At 45.5% G+C, this 24,835-nt stretch overlaps 1 protein-coding gene across 2 annotated transcripts in view; it reads left to right on the top strand.

Annotated features, from left to right (window-relative positions):
* Nucleotides 1-24,835, top strand: part of CLEC16A (C-type lectin domain containing 16A) — a 1,483,716-nt gene that overhangs the window by 1,216,486 nt on the left and 242,395 nt on the right. For both annotated transcript variants that reach the window (XM_082262146.1, XM_082262145.1), the window contains exon 19: nt 6,171-6,322. In XM_082262146.1, the coding sequence (XP_082118272.1) occupies nt 6,171-6,322 (152 nt within the window). The remainder of the gene's footprint in view (nt 1-6,170; nt 6,323-24,835) is intronic.

Raw genomic sequence — 24,835 nt, 5'->3', positions numbered from 1 at the left:
GCCTCATTATTCCAGCCCACCTCTGTTGCCAGGGTATGGAATTCAATGGCATACTCAGCAGCGGTTCGTATACCCTGTTATATAGACAGGAGCAGCTTAGGGGCAAAGCGAGCAGGCACATCGAATACCCTAGAAAAGGAGGCAACCAAACGCGGGTAATCGAGTATCACAGGATTATCGTTCACCCATAAGGGATTCGCCCAGGTTAAGGCCTTGGCCGATTGCAACAAGATTAGGGAGCCCACCTTGGATCTGTCAGAGAGAAATGCCTGAGGAACCATCTCAAAATACTGTAAATGCTACTTGATTTAGGAAGCCATGACACTCGGTTCACCCCCAAAGTGCTGCGGGAGGGGGGCTGAACCAGTCATCCCTCTGGTAAGAGCGACTGCTGGAGCGGCAACCGGAGCAGCAGCAGGAGGAACCACTGGCCTAGCAGCACAAGGAGCAAGGTGTGCTGTGCATTCAAGCAACATCTGCAATGCCTTAGCGAAGCGACCTAAAAGGTGATCTTGTTGATCGTACCTGTTAACCGGCATGGGAATCGTAGGAACACCTGCATCGTCAGGATTCATGGCCCTTGCGTACTGTCAGGGTGTCAGGAAATGAGACCACACGAAGATGCAAGTAAAATAAAGCAGTTTATTAATGCAACAATAATAAATGCACAACAAGAGAGAGGAGCGAAATCAGGAACAGCCGGGGTCAAGTAGTCATCCAAGCCGGGGTCAAGTCCAGGAGCGAGTAGTCTGCCAAACCTGGGTCGTCTGCCGATGTGGGGTCGTCTGCTGATATGGAATCGAGAGCCAGGAAGGACATCAGGCAAGCCAGGTCATGCACGGAGGAACACCGAGAACAGAGGACTGCTAGCAGTGATGCACCTTGGAGCAGAAACACAAGGGCAAGGTCTGAAAGCCATCAGGTGATATATATAGTCAGGTGTGCAACAACATCTGACTATATATACATAATCAGGCAGCAGACTAGTGATGATGCAAACAGAGTATATAAGAGACAGCAGTCTTCACATGTCCAAGATGGCTGCCAATAGGAAGGCAAGGTAAGACCTTGACACTTTTTGACTTTGTGGCTCTCGGCTACAAAGTGTCTACAGGCTTGTGGATATTACCCTCCTAGGTCTCTGCAAGGGTCAGGCAGCTCTTTTTCTTCTCAAGCTTATAACAGTCTATTCTCATTCTCATCCTCATTACTCATGAAAGGGTAACAAGAGCCGTTGCCTTCGGACTATGTGGTCCTTTTTGGTGCTATTTTGGTCCCCCTGCATGAGTAATGAGGAGAGAATAGACTAAGGTAAAAGCTGGAGAAGAGGAGCTGCCTGACCCTTGCAGCCGAGAGGCACAAAGTCAAAAAGTTCTGGTGAGTGTTATAGCAAACAGAGTGGTGGAGTAAGCACGGAGAGTTTACAGTACAGAAGCACTTTTTTTTTTTTTTTTTTGCATATGCACAGATGAACTGCACTGGAGCACTTTGAATAAGGAGCACTATAAAAAAAGTTTTTTGTAACACGTTATTATACATTGATGGCCTTTGTTGTATACATGGACATTATTTTGGAATGTAAAAATATGATTATTTGATGTTGTTAACCATGCACTTAAGGTTATGGTGGGTAAACCTAACACTTTACACAACACACATTTTTTTTTTAAGCTTTTGGCTGGAATCGAGGACAGCTCTGTGATTAATGCAGGATTGTATGCCAATATTTACCTCAGGGACTGGCAATCTTGGCTTTTTTCGGGAGGGGTGTCGTCGGTGTGCCTGTCCAGGATTCTTCTCTGGTACAGGTACATCGATGACATCCTTGTTTTCTGGACAAGGTTGACTGATTTGGGAATTTACCAAATAACTATTGGTGAATCCCTATATTCTAAAGTTCACAAGCGAATGGCACTGTAAAAAAGTGACCTTTTAGGATTTGTACATTGAATTAATGGATGAGTATACAGTGAAAACATTGTTTAGAACACCTACTGCGACTAACAAATTACTGCATGCCAAAAGTTTCCATCCTCGGGAACTGATCCGTGGTATTCCAACGTAACAATATCTGAGGGCCTGGAGGAATTGCATGTGACAGAGCGACTTTGAACTGGAAGCTTGTGATCTTCAGGAAAGGTTTCATGAAAGCGGTAACAAAAATAAGTGGTAAACACACAAAAGAAAGTGACCGTGAAGGGTTATAATTTGGTCAATGGAGACAAAAGAAGGAAGATTCCAGCACCATTAGGCTTTGTCTTTAGTAGACAGAACTGACTAATAGAGCAGGGTTTCCCAATTAATTTTTCCCTTGGAACCCTTTAACATGGTATAGCAAAACTTTGGAACCCCAACAAAAAATGTTTCCCGTAGAGTAGCGCAGCCCTTTCAATGAGCAGAGTGTGATATTTTCTTTTGCTGGCAAATTATTTGTATATCTGGTTTAATTGTTGACAATTGTATTCACATATCTGCAGTTGCATCAAGTCGATTTCGATACTTTTTGTTTTTTGCAGAGTAAAGCGAGAATCCAGATTCATATAAGTATGTGCTGGCGAATGGCAACAGAGCTTTGATTGCCCACTTGGACAATTCTGGGTACTCTTTGCATAAATCACCCCAAAAAGCAATAGGAAAAACTTCTTTAAATGTTGGGCTTAGTTGACTGTCAGAAGTTATATTGATTAGATTCTGAAATGAACATCAGAAAAATTGGATGGCTTGTCTTTTATGAATGGATTTCAAACCCAGTCATTATTGTTTTCATTCAGGACAGGAAAATAGTGATTAATAGATGTGATTAAATGGCAAAGATGATCTACAATTTCATTGCGAATTTCATCTTCAAGTTCAATTACTGATTCTTCAAGAAAATCCTTAATTGTTGGCAAAGAGTTTAAATTATTTTGCTCAACGGATGAGGTCCAAAACTGCAGCTTACGAGACAATGAAAATATTTTATCTCTTGCATTAAAAATATTAGTGTTTTTTTTCTTGGAGTGATAAACATACGTTATTTAACCACTTGCCGACCGCTCACATTGAGCGTACTGCGGCAAAGTGGCACGATCCCGTCCAGCGACGTAGACCTACGTCGGGTGCGATCACGGCTCCCATAGCGCGATCCCACACGCCGCGGGAGCCGATCCTGGTCTGATTCGGCAGAGAACCAATCAGTCACCAGATACAGAACAATGATTTTTGGTCTGGATCTGGTGATCGGTTCCAGCCAATGGCATCATGTCCCCTGCCTGTGTAATGTAAACACAGGCAGGGGAAGTGATGTAACTGTCCCTCCTGGAGCCCTTTTGGTTCCAGGAGAAGAGAGAGAGACATCAAAAACGTGAGTTCCACCAAGCAGCACACTGACACACCTCACATAGGCACATTTAACCCCTTGATCACCCCCCAAACCCCTTACAGTGAACACTATATACAGTGGTATACAGATCTTTTACTGATCACTGTATAAGTGTCACTTGTGAGCCTAATTTGCGCTTGCGTTAGGCCCAAATAGGGTTAGGGCACCCGCCATCTATCCCCTAATAAAGTTTTAACCCCTTGATCACCCCCAGTTAACCCCTTCACTCCTTATCACTCTGTGCACTAAATACAGTATATAGGTAAATACTGATCACTGTATTTAGTGTCACTTATGACCCTAATTTGCGCTAAGCCCAAATAGGTTTAGGCCAGCCGCCATCTATCCCCCTATAAAGGTTTAACCCCTTGATCTCCCCCAGTTAACCCCTTCACTCCCTATCTCACAGTGCACTAATATATACAGTATATCAGATAACTACTGATCACTGTATTTAGTGTCACTTGTGACCCTAATTTGCGCTAAGCCCAAATACGTTTAGGCCACCTGCCATCTATCCCCTATAAAGGTTTAATCCCTTGATCTCCCCCAGTTAACCCCTTCACTGCCCTGTCACAGTGTTCACTATATACAGTGATTACCGATCACTGTTTTAGTGCCACGGGTGACACAACTTAGGTTAGTTAGTGTCAGGGTCCCTCTACACTACCGTTATTTAGCGTCCGTTAGAGTCAAGTACACTAACACACACACACCTCCATTACTAGTATAGTGTTTGAAAAGATCAATATCTGATCTGATCATAACTATACTAGCGTCCCCATAGTTTAGTGTATCCAAAACGCAGAGTTTGCACAATCAGCACTGATTCCAGCCAGCACCTGCGTTTAGCCCCCCTGCCCAGCCCACCCTACCCAGGCAAGTGTAGTAATCAATAGATTACTGTCACTTCCAAAAAACACAAATCACACAAAACCGCTGCATTAGCAGAGTCAGGCCTGATCTCTGCTAGCACTAGCAGTTTTTTTTTTTTAGCGACCAAATAGTCCTTGACAACCAGTTGCTTTTTTACCTGTTAGTCACACTACTGTACCGGTAAATCTAGTTGATAAAATGTTCAAACGTTGGTACAGTAGTGCAGAGGCCTACAGTATACTGACCATGTCATATGAGAGCGATGGGGAAGCCTCACTGGCAGAATCAGGGTCAGTATACAAAGCTGATGACAGCAGCGGCTCCCTGACAGATACCTCCGGCGACAGAAAGGTCCCTGCTAAGGTCAGATGTACCCGACCCCATTCTGGAGTTGCTGAGATGCAAGAACCGGATGTTTCTCGTATGCAGCAGAGTGCCAGTACTAGTGCCGCTCACACTTCTCGTGATCTGGCATGCACGAGCGGCCTAGTACACCCTGGACCTAGTACAACCAGCACTGCAGTAACACTTGGTGACGTGGCGAGTCCCATAAATGCAGTTGAAGCTGGTGCGGTGGCTAGCACGAGTAGTGGCCCACAGCCACCGCATATTCGAAGACAGGCCCGTAGAGCCCATAGTGTCCTCCCTGAAGCGCTGGCATTTCCTAATTGACAGCCCACAGATTCCACAGCGCCAGTACTTCCCCCATTCACTGCCCAACCCGGAATCTAAGTGGAAACAGCTGGTTTTAATCCCGTTAACTTTTTTGAGCTATTTTTCACTTAAGATCTTTTCAGATCTATTGTGGATCAATCAAATTTATACGCATGACAATTCATCGCCGCCAACCTAAATTCACCCCTTGCCAGACCATTCGCCTGGAATCCTATAACGATTCCCTTTTTAAAATCTTTCTGGGCCTTTCCCTCAACACGGGCATTACAAAAAAGAATGAATTGCGGTTATATTGGTCCACTGACCCAATTCATCAAATGCACGTGTTCTCTGCTGCTATGCCCAGGGCTCGATACGAACAAATATTTCGGATCATGCATTTCAGCGACAATGAACTCTGTCGTCCTCGGGGAGACCCTGAACATGATCGGCTCCACAAAATTCGGCCCCTCGTAGACCACTTCAATCAGCGGTTTGCAGCCTTGTTTACCCCCCAACAGGATGTCTGCGTTGACGAGTCCCTGATTAAGTTTACTGTCCGCCTTGCTATCAAACAGTATCTCCCCAGCAAACGTGCCAGATACGGGGTCAAGTTGTATAAGCTGTGTGACAGGGCCACAGGCTATACAGTTAGTTTCCATGTCTACGAGGGAAAAGTTGAAGCCATGATGGATATGGCGTAACGCGTTCTAATATTCTAATAAATGTGTGTTTAATATTTGAAGTTGGGATCTGGGTTTATGCCTCCTGAATGTGTTGATACTGCCCCATTGGAGATTGTCTTCTTTTTTTCATATGTCCTAACCTTTTTGGACCAACACCGAGTATAGTATATACAGTATACTATATTGCACTTTATTCAATATTTACCCATTTGGCACAACATATATCGCGTTGTATATAATGTGATCCTTTTACACTGGTATTTTTTATATACTAATTTTGTTAGTAGCGGTATTTTCCTCCTATTTAATTGTTTTTTATTTAGGATTTATTTGGCTTGTTAGCACCCTTTTTAATCAGAGACGGTGTCTCTGCATCACATCGCACTTTAGCAAGATACTTACCTTATTTGGCACAGCAATTGTGTCAATTTGTTGCTTTTGGATTAAGAAATTAATATTGTATATTTTATTAATTGTGGCCTTGAATTTTATATGAATAATTGTATTTCTTTGTTCATTATTTACATCAGCTGTATGAAATGGCAGTGGCCTATTTAAAGTGAAGACATTTTATTTTATTTTATGTTTCCTAGATAACAGTGATTTGATTGCATGCTCAGTAATTATGAAGGATGGAGACCAAGTGCAAAGATTTTTGGCAGTTGATATTTATCAGATGAGCCTTGTGGAACCAGACAGTAAGCGACTTGGATGGGGCGTTGTGAAGTTTGCTGGTTTGTTACAGGTTGGTGGTACAGTTTGTTTTTTAATCTAAATATTCCATATATGATTGCTTGAAGTGGAACTAAAGTGCTATATTCTCCCCTCTAGTGATGCAGTCTGTAAGTATTGTGCATTTTTGCCCAGTCATCTTCTTGAACTCCAGTATCCTGCTAAGTTTGCACCTGTATATGCTCTCCTCAGGCTCTTGTAACCACTTTAATACAGGGCACTTTCACCCCCTTCCTGTCTAGGCCAATGTTCAGCTTTCAGCGCTGTCGTACTTTGAATAACAATTAGGCAGTCATGCAACGCTGTACCCAAACCAAATTTTTATCATTTTTTTTTTAGACAGATATTTATTTTGGTGGTATTTATTCAATGCTGTTTTTGTTTTTGTTTTTTTGCTAAACAAAATTTTGAGGGAAAAAACGTTTTTCTTTTTTTCTCTTATAAAATTTTGTAAATAAGTAATTTTTCTCCACTGATGTGCACTGATGAGGTGGCACTAATGGGCATTGATGGGCAGCTTTTATGGGCACTAGAGAGAAATGCAGATACCCAGCACTTCCTAGTTATAGTGATGAGCTGTGATTGGACACTGCTGATCTACATCATTGGCTCTTTACCGTGATCGGAGAGTGTGACAGAGCAACACAATGTACTACCCTATGGGGCGCATGCAAGCGGCTTGTTCTGAAGGATGTCCTATGACGTCCAGTCAGAACAGGACAACCCCCCCCCCCGACACTCTGAAAAATTCATACTTCAAAGGAGCACACATCTTTTCACACGTCACATACACATTTTTCACACATCACATACCTGTGGAGAAACAGCACTACATTTCCCATATTGCAGTGTGATATGCAGGAATTGATGGTTTGGGTGTGCAGGCAGACCATGCACTTGAGATGAAAGTGGAGCTGAGGCTGATGATGTATGAGCAATAGGCAGTTCACACAGAGTCTGAGACTCCCAGGTCTGCCCACTGCAGCAAGCTGTGACCACTCGCTGTAACAGAACTACAGCGGGAAAGTTACCAAGCCAGTGGCCAGGAGGATAGAGGGCACAGAGGCTACTGGTCTAATAAAACAGATGCGCAGATAAATTAGACTTGCAATGCTGGAGAATAAAAATGGATATCCAATGTTCAACTCTACCTATTAATAAATAAATACTATACTATTTATATATATTAATATTATATAATGAAAAATATGCATATTAATGCACACAACACCACATTTGTTAAAGATAAGAAAGGACCATTATAGATATTTAAACCAAATATGGGGTTCAGATTAAGGTTCGACATCTTGACTGGCTGGCCTGAAATGATGTAACTCATTTGCATGCGCAGTGAGTTAATTCATCCCGGTTCCAAGGCATACCAACATTGTACAAGAGCTGCACATGTATACATTCAAAATAAATGCACATGCAGGTAGGTTTAAACCTTGCATTGCAGAAAAGGCATAGATGGTAATTTTTTGGGGGAGTTGCGAATGGCAAACCAGTCAGTTTCCATATTTTATTTGTAAAACTGCCCGCTTAAGGACTGCTTGTTTTTTTACACTTTCGGGTCCCCCTGGGTTACCATTAGCAACATTGACATTACAGTCTATCACTTTATTCTTGGCTCAATCAATAATTAATCTAAGGGTATGTTGTTGTTGTTTTATTTTATAAACTAGGGATGGGAGAATGGATTAGTGGGATACTCCAGTTTAACTATGCACAAAGTTCTGAGGACATCTATCTGTTGATACAGCCAGGCTGTTGATCCACCTTGTCACTTAGGTAGATTTAGGATTAAGTCTCTTTCCAGATGACTTGATGAACCAAAATTGTATTCAGGACACTCTCCTAGTATCCTCTTTCTTGACCACTGACACCCGTCCACTGACTATACTACTTCAGGATGGCCCCCCTCAGGTCAGGCCCCTTGACACGATCCCGATCCCCTGTACTCGAGATACTGTTTTTCTAGGGTTTCCAGTGTCTCCCCCTCAGCTTTCCTGGAACTCTGGGTTCAGCTCCATTCCTTTGGCCGTAAGGACGACCTACTGATGCCATGTGCCACTGCTACAGAGGAGGAGGCAGCCGCCACCCTCCCTCTGGGACTCTGCTCACCAGCCAAAGACTCCTCAGCACATGTGCTCCTGGCTTTTATACAGTATCTCAGAATTCACAGAGACCGCCTGTCTCTACCAATCACCAGCACTGTATCAAAGCCTATGTATCCATTGGTCAGGTTCCCTTCTACTGTCTAACATGCCTCCCTATTGGACTAGTGTGAAACACTCTCTAGACTCAATGAATCACATACTGAGCTGACCTCACTCACAGATCCTGCTCCCTGGTAGGCAGAAAGCAATATAGATTTGCCTGCTGTTCCTCTGATAGGCAGACAGAGCCAAAAACAATACTCTCTCATTAGCACCTACCTAAGAGGGTGTTACATAGTTTCAAACTTTTACTGAACAAGGTGGCGATAGAAGCTTATTGAATAATAATAACAACTGCTCTAGGTTCGGTCTGATTCAATTTTAGTAAATTCCCCCCATAGTATGTCTCATTTGCAATAAAAAGCCTGCTGGCAGGGGGCGTGGCTTGCCGACTCAAGAGATGGGGGCTTAGTTCTTTGGCTCCACTTTCTATCCTGCTATAAGCAGCTTCACAGCCACTATAGAAGGGCAAAAATAACTCCCCCTACACCCCAGGGCACTCAGATACTACAGAGCAAAATGTCGAAGCGGAGGAAGAATCTAAAGTACCAGCAGAAGCTCACAAAATTCTTCTCCCCGGCAGGCTGCAGCCAAGATCATGCCGGCAGCTCTCACAGACATGCTGCATGGCTTCTCTCCTCTCACGCTGGTCTTAGTCAGACTCAGCACCCTAACTTCTCCTCTCCAACAGGGGCAGATGGTGAGTTTTCGCTACCTAGCTCACCCCTCCACAGCCAGCCTGATTAAATCTAATCCCAGGCAGGATGATGCAGCCCCTGTACAAACTTATTTAAGTCCCATAACACTGCCCTTTCCTGACCAACAGCAGCCTTCAGCCATAGACTTTTTTCCTGCCTCTGACCAACCTGTATCGGAACAAGCCATGAAAAACATGCTGATCTCGTTAAGACACACTCTATACTCAGACCTTTCAGCTACAGTATCATCCTTGGCCAACGTGTTCAAACGCAAGACCAGCATAGCCACCATGCAGAGATCAACATGACAGACCCAATCACTGCTCACAATGAACTGGTGGATGTATATACTGGATAAGAGGACAAATTGCAACTAATCAAACTCAAACTGGCAGATTTAGAGGACCAGTCTGGCCGGAATAATATAAAGTTCCACAACATCCCTGAATCAGTCCAGCAAACTGAGCTGATACAATATTTACAAACTCTGATGCGCACCCTTGAACCATATCTGATTGACCGAGACCTAGAAATAGACAGGGCCCACAGATGAAGCCATCTCATCTCTCTGAATCCAAGCCTTGGAATGTGCTAGCCTGCATCCATTTCTTTACTACTAAGGAGAAAGTGATTTCTGGCTGCAAAACCCGCTCGTAACTTGCCAGATCCCTTCACTGTGGTTGTACTTTACGCTGACCTTTCTAAAACCACCATGATACCATGGATAATCATCGGCAACTGGCCACCATCACGAAAACACTATGAAACCATTGCATACCTTTCCCCAAAAGCTTCTCCTGCAAAAGCCTGATCTTCACTCTCAATGGTCGCCGTTGGAGAACACCAACCACCCCCCCCCCCCCACATCCGTTAGCAGTATTTACTGCACATTGAGTTTGTGTTATGAGCTCCCCTTTTTATTCACCTACACCCAGCTGTCACACCAGATACCTTGTTCAATTATTTGTTTTACCTTCAAATTTAACTGTTTGCGTTACTGGCCTGTAGCAGTTCCTCCTGTACATATCTTGCTTTGAGCAGACCATTCTAATGAACCTATCCTTTTGCAACCTTATAATAACTGTTTACCTCTAAGGGCTGGTTCACACTGGTCTGAAACGTCCTCCGACTTCCAGAGCACAAGTCACATGACATATCAAAATCAATGGTTCCCTATGTGAGCTGTCTTAACTGGTCTGACTTGTGTCGTTCCGACTTTGAAAATGCTTCCTGCACTACTTTGGTCCGACTTGGCCACAATGTCAGCCCATTGATTTATATCAAAGTCTGGATCATCATCTTAGCTGATCTGACTTGTGGCATGCCACTTGTGCTCTGATGATCTTGAGGGGGAACCCCACACCAAAATTGAAAAAAAAAATGGCCCTTTAGTCTGGTATGGATTTGGGGAGCCCCACACCAAAGTCCATGCCAGACCGTTATCCGAGCATGCAGCCTGGCAGGTCCTGAACCATACCAGGCCACATGCCCTCAACATGGGGGGGGTGCTTTGGGGCAGGGGCAAAGCACCTTGTCCCCATGTTGATGGGGACAAGGGACTCTTCCCGACAACCCTGGACGATGGTTGGGGGGGTCTGCAGGCAGGGGGCTTATCAGAATCTGAAAACCCCCTTTAAAAAGGGGCCCCCAGATCCGACCCCCCCTTATGTGAATGAGTATCGGGTAGGAGTCTACCGGGAAAGTCGAAGCTGTGAGAGCCCTGACGTAACGTGTATAGGGGGCGGAGCCTGCATGCTGATCGTCACATCCCTTCCTGCTTGTATGAGAAAGCCTGTATATGCATGCACTGTTGAGTGCTGTTAAATGTAAGTGCGGCCATTTACTAATAAAACCACCTTACTAGTCTATAGAGAGAGCACTAGATTTCTTTTCCTTTATCCCTTATGTATTGTGTCACCTGAGACCATAAAAGGAACTTAGGATCTCCTTCCCTGTGGATTAAACATCTTAACCCCCTAGTGAGGGTGACAGCTGTTGTAGACCCAGGGTAATTCTTGGGTCTATGAATAAGGTGAGAGGCCACTTTTGTTGGTGAAGGGATTCCTGACACACCCTACGGAGGTGTTTTCACATCTAGTGGAATATGGGATTTATTTGATGAACTTTGTTTTCAGTCACCTGATTCTGCACATTTATCATTTGTATTCTTTAAGAACAGCACTAATGTTCCAGACAGTGTGTTCTTGTTTACATATTTAATAATTTTGTATACACTTACCCTTTACTGCCGGTTCACACTGAAGCGGCACGACTTTCGGGGCGACCTGTGAAGTCGCGTGCACCGCGACTTTGGCACGACTTGCACGGACTTCATAAAATGAATGTCTATGCAAGTCGCTCCAGGTCGCCCCGAAGTAGTACAGGACCCTTTTTCTAAGTCGGAGCGACTTGTGCCGCTCCTATTAGAACCGTTCCTCTACTACACTATGGGAGGCGACGGTGCGTGACTTGTCAGGCTGACCAAATCGCCTGACAAGTCGTACTAGTGTGAATGGAGACTTATACATTTATTTATTTGTGCACATATATATTTATCTGACGCAACACTGTATTTGGTAGATATACCATTTACCATAGAGACCCATTAGGGTGGGAGGATCATCAAAGGACCCCTAGAGGTGGACGCGTATAGCAAGATCACCAAACAGATATGACATCCACCTACTAGAGGAGGCTAACAAGCATAGAGGTGTCAAAGGGGAGTAAAAGAAGACACACAAGGCTTTTCACCTTCTAAGTTATGGTAAAGTTATACACTATACTTCAGAGATTACCATAATGGATTGATACATCTTGTTACAATATATTGGACTACTGATTACCGAGGATTACTAAATTCACTTTTGCACTTTATTCATATACAGCAATTGGTTATTTATTATATATTCACTATTCAAAATGATGAGTTAATACATTTTAATATTGTTTGCATAAAATTGATATAATTCTATATATTCAGACCCCGTTCACACTGGGGCAACGCTACTTGCCGGGGCGACCTCACAGGTCGCGCTGCGCAGCTCACACCGCGACCTCGGAGCGGCCGGCATGGAGTTCATATCATTGAAGTCAATGCAGGTCGCTCCGGGTTGCCCCAAAGAAGCTCCGGACCCTTTTTCTAAGTCAGAGCGACTTGTGTCGCTCCTATTAGAACGGGTCCACAGCTTCTCTATGGCAGGCGACCTGTCAGGCGACCGGGTCGCCTGACAGGTCGCCCCAGTGTGAATGGGGTCTCATTGTGATGAAGCACAATATTTATCTGTTTATATCTTTACATGGCACACTTTATAAATTCTTTATCTTGACTTATTCAATACTTTTGGAAATTTACACTCCAGCACCGCAGGACTACCTATTATATAATATAACAATTTATGCTTTGGTCGACTTATACAGTAAGGCCTATATCAGATATAAGTCCAAAAATGTCCAATCAAAAATTAATATGCAATGTGCAATATGCAAAAGACATCTCCATATGAGAAAGTGCTCTTGTGCGCCAAACTCACTCCGTGATATGGCACACACCCCTCCTGTATCCCCAATTACCAAAGGTAATGGACTCCCAGCTTTTCAGTCTGGGGGTCAAAACAAGCTTGAAACTGGTAGAGGGAATGGCTGGTCACAAGGATCCAATGTAAACCTCTCCAGCGTGGCTCTCAGACATCCAGGATGATCCCCAAAATATACATTATTGTGAACCACCCCCAAAGCAAGAATGACTAGAGTTAGTTCATATCCAAAAAAGTAGAAGACTGTAACGGTCTGTCTCTCCTCCTATGTCACAGGACTAATATTGCTGTCAGCGGATTCTAACGGGTCAGTTTCAGAGATTGCTGTATTCTCCTTTAAATCTTTAAAAGGATATTGTGCTTTTGATAATCTGTAATCCACCTGTCTCTTAAATCTGTAATATGAGGTGCAGATAAATTCAGTGAGAATTGCAATAAAAGTAATAATTTGTCCTCTTGTATCTCTATTGCAAAAAGTCTGCCTATTGAAGGAGAAATCGGCCTTAAGACACTCTACTCAAGCTCTACCGATCCCCCTTAGGGCATTATCCAAACAGCTTTTTTTCTCATTGGAGCTCCTATGGTATTACAACCGTACATGACCTCACCACTAACCACTCTCTAAAAACGTTCAAAAACCTCCAAAGCGCATTCAACCTTCCAAACTTAAAGGCCCACATGTATGTGAAGATCACCTGCTTTCATAACTCCTCCAAACTACCATCGACGGTTGCTATACCCATATATGATTAGGGCAGTCATGACTCAGTTTAGTGTAAAACAGGGATATGCCCTTCTTAGGATATGGGTAATGGGTGTAGAGCTGAAAAAATGGGTTAATTTTTCAGTTCTACACCTGTTTACCATATCCTAAGAAGGGCAGATCCCTGCTTTACACTATACTAAGTGACGACCACCCTTACGAATCACAACTCTAAATAAATGTGCTGACGAGTTGAACAACCACATCATCCTTATAGGGGGACTGCCGACGCTGAGGAGGCAACGCGACAGACACCAAGCGGCCGGAACAGTAATGGAGGCGTGCGGGGGCTGACTGACAGGGCAGGAGACAGCAGAAACTTGAGTGTGCTGATCAGCTGTTTGGCTGAGTGAGGGGGGAAGGAGCCAGAGGGGATCACACAGATAGGCACAGACAGGGGGGAGGCTGCAGGATCTTGAATCAGAAGAGGACAGACAAGCAGTTGATCTGACAGTACCTTGTACCTTAGTACCTGCAAGTACCTTGGTACTGGGAGTAGTACCTTAGCAACCGGGAAAGATACCTTAGCAACCGGATGGGATACACTAGCAACCGGGAGGGATACCCTAGCAACTGGGAAAAATACCCTAGCAACCAGGAAAAAAAACGTACCAACTGCATGGAATACATTAGCAACTGGGAAAAATACCTTAGCAGCCATAAGGGTTACCTTAGCAACCAGGAAAAATACCCTAGCAACCGGGGAATAATACATTAGCAACCGGGGAATAATACCTTAGCAACCAGGGAATAATACCCTAGCAACCGAAGAAAAATACCCTAGCAACCGAAAGGAATACCTTAGCAACCAGGAGGGATTCCTTAGCAACCGGGGAAAAATACCTTTAGCAACCGGGGGAAAATACCCTAGCAACCAGGAAAAATACCCTAGCAATCTGGAATAATACCTTTGCAACCGGGGAAAATACCTTAGCAGCCGGTAAAAATACCTTAGCAACCGGGAAAAATACCTTAGCAACCGGGAGAAAATACCTTAACAACCGGGGAGAAATACATTAGCGACTGGGGAGGAATGCTGTAGCGACTGGGGGAATGCAGTAGCGACTGGGAGTAATACCTCAGTGAGTGCCTGCGAGTGTCAGTGAGAAAGTGAGTATAGGAAGCTAGAAAACAGCCACACAGGACAGACTTAAATTACTGAATCCCCATTAGATTAGATAAGTGGGTACAATGCCCGGCGGGTGTGGAGATGCGATTCGGTGTACATCTTGTGGCATGTATACGTTCCTCTATTAGGCAATCGAGGGCGAATACAGCTGCACAAAATGTAAGCATGTTGCTTCCCTGGAAGCTCAAGTCCTGAATCTAGGGAAGCAACTGGCAACAATGAGAAGACTCGTCATACTTTAAGGAGAGCTGGGAACGTACCCGACAGGTGCAGGCAGGGGCCTGCACAGAGGAGGGTGGAGATACAAGGGTGCAGGCATCAGAGCAGAGTAGATGGGTGAAAGTTAGGAGGGGTAGAAGGGAACAAGGCAAGGAGTCCGGTCTTGGGCATGAGCACCCCAATAAATACGCCCCGTTGCGTGATGTTGGGGAAACCAGTTAGGGACCAGCATTGCTGGAGCAGAGCGATGCCCCTAGCTGCCAGGGGAAGAACTCCTCCAGTGAGGCCGGGAGAAAGGGAAAGGAAAGACAGGTTCTGGTGGTAGGGGAGTTATTAGAAGGACAGACAGGGCAATCTGTCACAAAGACCATAAGTGCTGAACTGTCTGTTTACCGGGCGCTCGGGTTCGGCACATCACGGATCGGGTGGACAGAGTACTGGGTGGGGCTGGGGAAGACCCAGCTGTCATGGTACACAGCCTAAAAACATCATCAAACGAGGATATAGTATGCAACCCTACAAAATTACGAGGTTTGTATACCAATGCTAGAAGCCTGGCCAAAAAGATGGGAGAGCTGGAGCTGCTGATGTATGAGGAGGACTTAGATTTTGTGGGGATTACAGAGACTTGTTTTGACAGCTCCCATGATTGGCTGGCGACCATTCAGGGGTATTCCCTTTATCGCAGAGATAGTGAAGGTAAAAAAGGGGGAGGGGTATGTCTGTATATTAAGAACAGTGTACAGGTAAATATGAGGGATGATATTAACAATGGAGCTATGGATGAGGTAGAATCCCTATGGGTAGAACTTCAAAGGGAATGCACTATGGGGAAAGTAATATTGTGCGTATGCTATAGGCCCCCCAACCAGATGGAGGAGGGGGAAGCTGACCTCCTTTCACAGATTGGATTGGCAGCAAGGATGGGAAATGTAATTATAATGGGTGACTTTAATTATCCAGATATAGACTGGGTAGAATAAACCGCACATTCATCCAAGGCTCGGCAGTTCCTAAATGCTTTGCAGGACAATTTTATGGGTCAGATGGTAAACGCACCGACCAGAAACAATGCGGTACTAGACCTACTGATTATCAACAATACAGTCCTGATCACAGATGTAGAAATATGGGGCAACTTAGGAAACAGTGACCATAGGTCAATTCGTTTCAGTATTAATCATAGTAACAGGAAAGTCAAGGGTAATATAAGTACACTGAATTTCAAAAGAGCCAATTTCCCAAAACTGGGCTCTTTGCTAGAAAATATCAAATGTGATAGAACCCTGAGAACAAAGAACACGGAGGAAAAATGGGAGTGCTTCAAGAACATACTAAACAAAGGGAATGGCCAGTGCATTCTAAAGGGAAATACATTTAAAAGAGCAAAACTAAACCCCGGGTGGCTAAACTCCAACATAAAAATGCATATTAATACTAAAGAAAAGGCATTAAAAAAATACAAGGCTGAGGGATCATTGGCAGCATTCCAACATTGCAAAGAGTGCAATAAGAAATGTAAAGGCGAAATCAAGGCAGCTAATATAGAACACGACAGACATATAGCGGAGGAGAGTAAGAAAAACCCCAAGAAATTCTTTAAGTATATAAATAGTAAGAAAGCGAGCCCAGAACACATTGGCCCCATAAAAGACGACGGAGGGAAGCTGGCCACAGAGGACAGAGAGAGGCGAAAGTGTTAAATAATTTCTTCTCTTCAGTCTTCACAAAAGAATAAGGGGGCTACACTAACCCAGCTTACATAGTTAGTGAGGTCGAAAAAAGACATCCATCCATCCAGTTCAACCTATGATGTGCGCGTGTGTTTGCTGTTAACCGTACATTGTATACCCCTGTATGCTGTGGTCTTTAAGGTGCCCATCTAATAGTTTTTTTAAACTATCGATGCTCCCTGCTGATACGACTGCTTGTGGAAGAGAATTCCACATCCTTATTGCTCTTACAGTGAAGAACCCCCTACGTATTTTAAGGTTAAACTGTTTTTCCTCTAGTTTTAGTGAGTGGCCACGTGTCTTATTGTATTCCCTTTCTCTGAATAGTGTGTTCCTTATGCTAGGGTCACCAGTACAGTATTTGTACATTGATATCATATCCCCCCTCAATCGTCTCTTCTCCAGAGAGAATAAGTTCAGTGCTTGTAGTCTTTCCTCATAGCTGATGTCCTCCATTCCCCTAAATATTTTTGTTGCCCTTCTCTGGACTCTCTCCAGTTCCAGCACATCCTTCCTGAGGACTGGTGCCCAGAGCTGGACAGCATACTCCAGATGTGGCCGGACCAGAGTCTTGTAGAGAGGGAGAATAATCTCTTTATTTCTGGAGTGAATCCCCTTTATAATGCATCCCAGTATTCTGTTGGTTTTGCTTGCAGCAGCTTGGCATTGCATGCCACTGCCAAGCCTGTTGTCTACCAGTACCCCCAGGTCCTTTTCCATCCTACACTCACCCAGAGGTTCCCCCCTAGTGAGTAGCTTGGTTTCTGGTTTCTGGCACCCAAGTGCATTACTTTACACTTTTCAACATTAAAACTCATCTGCCATGTAGTTGCCCACCCCATTATTTTATTCAGGTCCGCTTGTAAGGTTTCCACATCCTGCATAGAAGATATTGGCATGCTTAGTTTAGTATCATCCGCAAATACTGAGATGGTACTAGATATCCCCTCCTCTAGATCATTTATGAGTAAATTAAACAGGATTGGTCCTAGGACAAAACCCTGGGGGACCCCATTAACCACCCCCCATCCGCGCTACAGCCTATATACGGCTGCAGCGCGGACTCAAATTTTCGGGAGGCCGTTTTTAAACGGCCTCCCAGTGACACGCCCCCAGCGCGCTCCCGCGAGCGCGCTGCGGGGAAAATCTGTGTCGGCCGTGTCCCTTGGACACGGCCGATCACAGATCGCGGTGAATGGCCAATCACAGCGGCCATTCACCACGTGATCTGGCCGTCCAATGAGCGATGATCTCATATGTAAACATATGAGATCATCTCTCATCGCCGGCGCTCCTTCCTCACACGGAGCCTGCAGTGTGAGGAAGGAGGGGGAGCCTCACAGCGCCGGGGACACAGGAGAATGTAATCAGGGCACCGATCACCAGTGCCCTGATTACACAAGGTAAAAACATACACACAGTGCCCCCCCATCAGTGCCCACAGTGCCCGCCATCAGTGCCCCCCATCAATGCCCACAATCAGTGCCCATAGTGCTGCTAGTCAGTGCCCATCAGTGCCTGCTCATCTAGGCACTGATGAGCACTGACTGGCAGCACTATGGGCACTGAGTGTGGGCACTGATGGTGCTGCCCATCAGTGCCGCTCATCAGTGCCACCCGTCAGTGTCCAGTGCCATCCGCCAGTGCCCATCAGTGCCGCCTATCAGTGCCGCCTCTCAGTGCCGCCTCTCAGCGCCCAGCAGTGCCACCTGTCAGTGCCCAGCAGTGCCACCTCTCAGTGCCCAGCAGTGCCGCCTATCAGTGCCCAGCAGTGCCGCCTATCAGTGCTCATCAGTGCCGCCTCTCAGTGCCGCCTCTCCGTGCCGCCTATCAGTGCTCATCAGTGCGGCATATTAGTACCTCCTCATCAGTGCCCATAAGTGCCACCTCATCAGTGCCCATAAGTGCCACCTCATCAGTGCCCATAAGTGCCACCTCATCAGTGCCCATCAGTGCAGCCTATCAGTGCCCATCAGTGCCGCCTCATCAGCGCACATCAGTGAAGGAGAAAAATTTATTTTCAAAATTTACTCGCAGAAAATAAGAAAAACTTTTTTTTTTTTTCAAAATTTTTTGTCTTTATTCTTTTTTTTTGTAAAAAATAAAAAACCCAGAGATGATTAAATACCACCAAAAGAAAGCTCTATTTGTGTGAAAAAAATGATACAAATTTCAAATGGGTACAGTGTAGCATGACCGCGCAATTGTCATTCAAAGTGTGACAGCGCTGAAAGCTGAAAATTGGCCTGGATGGGAAGGGTGTTTAAGTGCACAGAAGGCAAGTGGTTAATCACACCCTTTGCACTCTCCCCTGGAGCCAGTTCTCTATCCAGGTACTCACCTTATGGTCCATATACCTACCTTCCTTAGTTTGAACAGTAAGCGTTTGTGGGGAACGGTGTCAAAGGCCTTTGCAAAGTCCAGATACACCACATCCACAGGCTTTCCTTTATCTAGGTGGCAGCTCACTTCATCATAGAAGGTTAATAGATTGGTTTGGCAAGAACGATTTTTCATGAATACATGCTGATTACTACTAATAATACCATTTTCATTACTAAAGTCTTGTATGTGGTCCCTTAATATCCCCTCCAAAATCTTGCAGACTACAGATGTTAGGCTGACCGGCCTATAGTTACCCGTGATATATCTCTGCCCTTATTTAAATATTGGTACCACGTTGGCTTTTTTCCAATCAGCTGGCACCATACCCGTCTGTAAACTATCCTTAAGGATCAAGAATAATGGTCTGGCAATCACCTGGCTTAGCTCTTTAAGAACCCTCAGGTGCAAGCCATCCGATCCCGGTGATTTATTTATGTTAAGTTTCTCTAGTTTAGTTCTAAGTCTATCTTCTGTTAGCCATGGTGGTACTTCCTGAGGTGTATTATTTAGTTTAGCCTTACAAGCTGGGTTAGTGTAGCCCCCCGATTCTTTTGTGAAGACTGAAGAGAAGAAATTATTTAACACTTTCGCCTTTTCTCTGTCCTCTGTGGCCATATTTCCCTTGTCGTCTTTTATGGGGCCAATGTGTTCTGGCCTTGCTTTCTTACTGTTTATATACTTAAAGAGGAAGTAAACCCTCCTCTGCAAGTTGTACCTATAGGTAAGCCTATGATAAGGCTTACCTATAGGTACTGTAAATATCTCCTAAACATGTACCGTTTAGGAGATATTTACCTTACATGCAGCCAGTGACGTCACTGGCGCATGCGCTCTGAAGGAACGGGCGCTGGTGCCGTTCCTTCAGAGCCCTGTGCCTTGACCGTCGGCACTCGTGCGCGTGGAGTGACGTCACCGTGGCTCCGGCCAATCGGATAGCCGGATGCCGCGATCCCGGAAGACGGGCGACTGAACATGTCGCCCATCATACAGGTAAGCGGGCGGCACGGCGGGGGGCTCGGTAAGGTAAGTATTTCATAATGAGCTACAGGTTGTAAAAAAAAATGAAAAATGAGTTTACAACCTCTTTAAAGAATTTCTTGGGGTTCTTTTTACTCTCTTCCGCTATATGTCTATCGTGTTCTATTTTAGCCGCCTTGATTTCGTCTTTACATTTCTTATTACACTCTTTGTAATTCTTGAATGCTGCCAATGACCCCTCAGTCTTGTATTTTTTGAAGGCCTTTTCTTTAGCATTAATATGCATTTTTATGTTGTTTAGCCACCCAGGGTTTAGTTTTGCTCTTTTAAATGTATTTCCCTTTGAATGCACTGGCCAATCTCTTTGGTAAGTATGCTGTTGAAGCACTCCCATTTTTCCTCTGTGTTCTTTGTTCCCAGGGTTCTATCCCATTTGATATTTTCTAGCAGCGAGCGCAGTTTTGGGAAATCGGCTCTTTTGAATTTCCATGTCCTTATATTACCCTTGTGTTTGCTATTACTATGATTAATACTGAAAAGGAATTGACCTATGGTCACTGTTTCCTAAGTTGCCCCGTATTTCTATATCTGTGAGCAGGTCTGTATTGTTGGTAATCAGTAGGTCAAGTACCGCAGTAAGCTTTTGAGAATGCTCTGATTGGCAGAGCGAAACGCGTCAAGCCCAGGGTTCATACAGTCCTGGAAATCCTGGAAAAGTTTTGGAATTTTTAGATGACACTTTCCAGGCCTGGAAAGGTCATGGAAAATTAGGAAACACACTAGGTTTTGGAAAAGTCATGGAATTAAATTACTGTGGAGGAGCGGGGAGCGGATGCTTAATTATTTTATGATTATATTGCCACATACTGTATTTACATTTCGCTGTATTAGCGTCCTTCCGGGTCCGTGGTATGCGCGTGCTGTCATTGGCCAGCAGCCGAAGAGATGACCCAATCGGGCAGCGGGGAGGGCCGGCCGCGGTTTGCCTGGAGACACTGTGACTGGCTAGCAGAAGCAGTAACAGCCGGGAGATTATGAAGCAATGAGGCAGCGGAAGCGTCACTGGAGGGCGGGCCGGCCGCATGAACGTGATGATGATGTGGAAGGGGGCGGTAACCGTTTCGGTTACCGCACCCCCGCTTCATCACGTTCATGCAGCCGGCCCGCCCTCCAGTGACGCTTCCGCTGCCTCATTGGTTGATAATCTCCCGGCTGTTACTGCTGCTGCTAGCCAGTCACAGTGTCTCCAGGCAAACCGCGGTCGGCCCTCCCTGCTGCCTGATTCGGTCATCTCCTCGGCTGCTGCTGCTGCTGGCCAGTGACTGACAGTAAGGGCAAACTGCGGACCCGGAAGGACACCTACCTGTACCAGTGCTATACGCTGAATGTAAAAATGCCCCCTCCCTCAGTGCTCTTTAGCCCCCCCCTCAGTGCTCTTTAGGTCCCCCCCCCGTTCTTTGCCCCCCCCCCGTTCTTTGCCCCCCCCAGTGTTCTTTAGCCCCCCCAGTGTTCTTTAGCCCCCCCCAGTGTTCTTTAGCTCTCCATCCCCCTGGTTTTCCATGCTCCCCCCCCCCCCGCGCCATCCAACCCCCCTGCAATGCTTTCCAAACCCCCCTTAATTCTCTCCAGTCCCCCCCCCCCCGTGCCCTTCAGCTCCTCCAGTGCTCTCTGCTTCCCCTGTGCTCTTCTATCATGTCTGCAATCTCTGATCTTCTCTTTTATCATGCCTGCAGCCTCTGACCACCTCCTGTATCATGTCTGCAGCCTCTGACCACCTCCTGTATCATGTCTGCAGCCTCTGACCACCTCCTGTATCATGTCTGCAGCCTCTGACCACCTCCTGTATCATGTCCACAGCCTCTGACCACCTCCTGTATCATGTCCGCAGGCTCTGACCACCTCTTGTATCATGTCCGCAGCCTCTGACCACCTCCTGTATCATGTCCGCAGTCTCTGACCACCTCCTGTATCATGTCTGCAGCCTCTGACCACCTCCTGTATCATGTCCGCAGCCTCTGACCACCTCCTGTGTCATGTCCGCAGCCTCTGACCACCTCCTGTATCATGTCCGCAGCCTCTGACCACCTCCTGTATCATGTCCGCATCCTCTGACCACCTCCTGTATCATGTCCGCAGCCTCTGACCACCTCCTGTATCATGTCTGCAGCCTCTGACCACCTCCTGTATCATGTCTGCAGCCTCTGACCACCTCCTGTATCATGTCTGCAGCCTCTGACCCCCTACTGTATCATGTCTGCAGCCTCTGACCACCTCCTGTATCATGTCCACAGCCTCTGACCACCTCCTGTATCATGTCCGCAGGCTCTGACCACCTCTTGTATCATGTCCGCAGCCTCTGACCACCTCCTGTATCATGTCCGCAGTCTCTGACCACCTCCTGTATCATGTCTGCAGCCTCTGACCACCTCCTGTATCATGTCCGCAGCCTCTGACCACCTCCTGTGTCATGTCCGCAGCCTCTGACCACCTCCTGTATCATGTCCGCAGCCTCTGACCACCTCCTGTATCATGTCCGCATCCTCTGACCACCTCCTGTATCATGTCCGCAGCCTCTGACCACCTCCTGTATCATGTCTGCAGCCTCTGACCTTGTCTTGTATCATAACTGCAGTCTCTGACCTTCTCTTGTATCATGTCTGCAGTCTCTGACCTTCTCTTGTATCATGTCTGCAGTCTCTGACCTTCTTTTGTATCATGTCCGCAGCCTCTGACCACCTCCTGTATCATGTCTGCAGTCTCTGACCACCTCCTGTATCATGTCTGCAGTCTCTGACCACCTCCTGTATCATGTCTGCAGTCTCTGACCACCTCCTGTATCATGTCTGCAGTCTCTGACCACCTCCTGTATCATGTCCGCAGCCTCTGACCTTGTCCTGTATCATGACCGCAGCCTCTGACCTTGTGCTGTATCATGTCCGATAAATGTACAGTGTGTGTCGTAAAGCGTTTGACATTTCGAACATGGGAGAGGCAGCGCTGTCTAGCCACGCTAAAGGTGCAAAGCACCAGTCTGCAGCTGCGTGCTTGACAGCTTCCAATCCGATCGCTGGCTTTTTCACCCATGCGCCTGAAGTGACACCGGCTCCCAGCTGCGGCAGCGGTGGTTCTATCTCATCCACTGTAAAACAAGGGACCATTTTGAGTCACGCTGTATCCAGAAACGAAGCTCTAACTGCAGAGGTACTGTACACTACAAAGATTGTCATTTATTTTAGTAAAAATATGCTGGGTGTGACATGGATTTTGTTCTTATTTAACATGTATACATAGACATTTCATGAAACATTAGGTCATGAATATTTACGTGAAGTCATGGAAAAGTCATGGAATTTTATTGGTGAAAATGTGTATGAACCCTGCAAGCCGTCAACCTCACGTAACATGTCACTACCGGATAGCACGGTGGAATGCAGAGACATGTTTAGGAATACTATCTCGCTCGTAGGGATGATCGAACAGTTCGGGTCGACCATCAGTTCGACCCGACATTGGGTGTTCGAAATCCGGCCGAATTCCTAACTTTTTGCGGTAAAAGTTTGGAATTCGGCCACCAGAACCACCCAAAATGCAATGGGACAGGGACTGGCCTTTAAAAGCCAGTGATTGGCCCAGAAACATCAGTAAAATGTGATTGGAGTGACTAGGTGGTCCAGAGGCCAATACGAATACGCCCCCCAGTATATAACATAGCCCCGCCAAAACTCTAGCACTGTAATACAGAGGCTGTGGAAGAGAGTGGAATTTGTGTTTCTCCTGCTGCTTGTAAAGCTCCAGTGTCATTTTGCAATTATTAGTGTGAGGAAAGGGATATGCAGTGTAGTTAGGGTACTATATACCACTATAGTTAGATTCAAAAATCTAGTTTTTGTAGGGATAGCTTTAAGTGTCAGGGTGACCGTAGTGTAGTTTAGGGTGACCTGACTCTGCCATGTCAGGGTGACCGTAGTGTAGTTTAGGTGACCTGACTCTGCCACGTCAGAGTGACCGTAGTGTAGTTTAGGGTGAACTGACTCTGCCACGTCAGGGTGACCGTAGTGTAGTTTAGGGTGAACTGACTCTGCCATGTCAGGGTGACCGTAGTGTAGTTTAGGGTGAACTGACTCTACCATGTCAGGGTGACCGTAGTGTAGACTTTTTAGACCCCCCAGACACTAAATCCAAAGAAATCTCATTTTTTTTCCAATAATTTTTTCAATAATTGACTCTCTATCAAAAACGACAATTTTTAAGAACTTTTTTTTGCCTGATTCATAGTCCCTGTGGCATGACCCAGAACCCTGGGCACTTTTTAGGGGCATTTATTGGGTTTTAGGGCTTCAAAATGGTGCTTTTTGGTTCCAGAATTTCGGGTCCCATTGATTTCAATGGGGTTCTGGAATCCGAACCAAACTTTCTGGAAATTCAGGTGTTCTGGTCGAACCAAACTTTTCAAAAGTTTGATCATCCCTACTCGCTCGGTTACAAGCTGTAAATTGTAAGTGCAATTTCATTTAATTTCAATAAAATTTATGGATATACTGCACGATGAGGATTCTCTTTGTTTATTAAACCCACATGGGGAGATCGATCGTGGATGCTTCTAGTTGTATGCTGCTGTAATACGGTGCAATAGGAGGAAGTAGCGGTGTATGGTGCTGCAGTCTGCTGCTGGCGATCAGGGAGGATAAGATTGCTTAAGGCAGTTTTTCATTGATTGTCTGGTGAGTAGGGGACTAAGAGGGGAGCACCCGAGCGCACCAGCAAGCACTTTGGAAATTTTGTATTTACAGACGAGCACTAAATAAGGAAGAAGATTTGAGAATTGAACATTTTTTCTGTACACGTTTTGATACCATATATTAATTATCT

This window comes from Pelophylax lessonae (genome assembly GCF_965119305.1).
Source record: "Pelophylax lessonae genome assembly, chromosome: 6".
NCBI lineage: Eukaryota > Metazoa > Chordata > Amphibia > Anura > Ranidae > Pelophylax > Pelophylax lessonae.
Note: the sequence above shows the minus strand (reverse complement) of the source record. Positions and strands in the feature narration are given on the sequence as shown.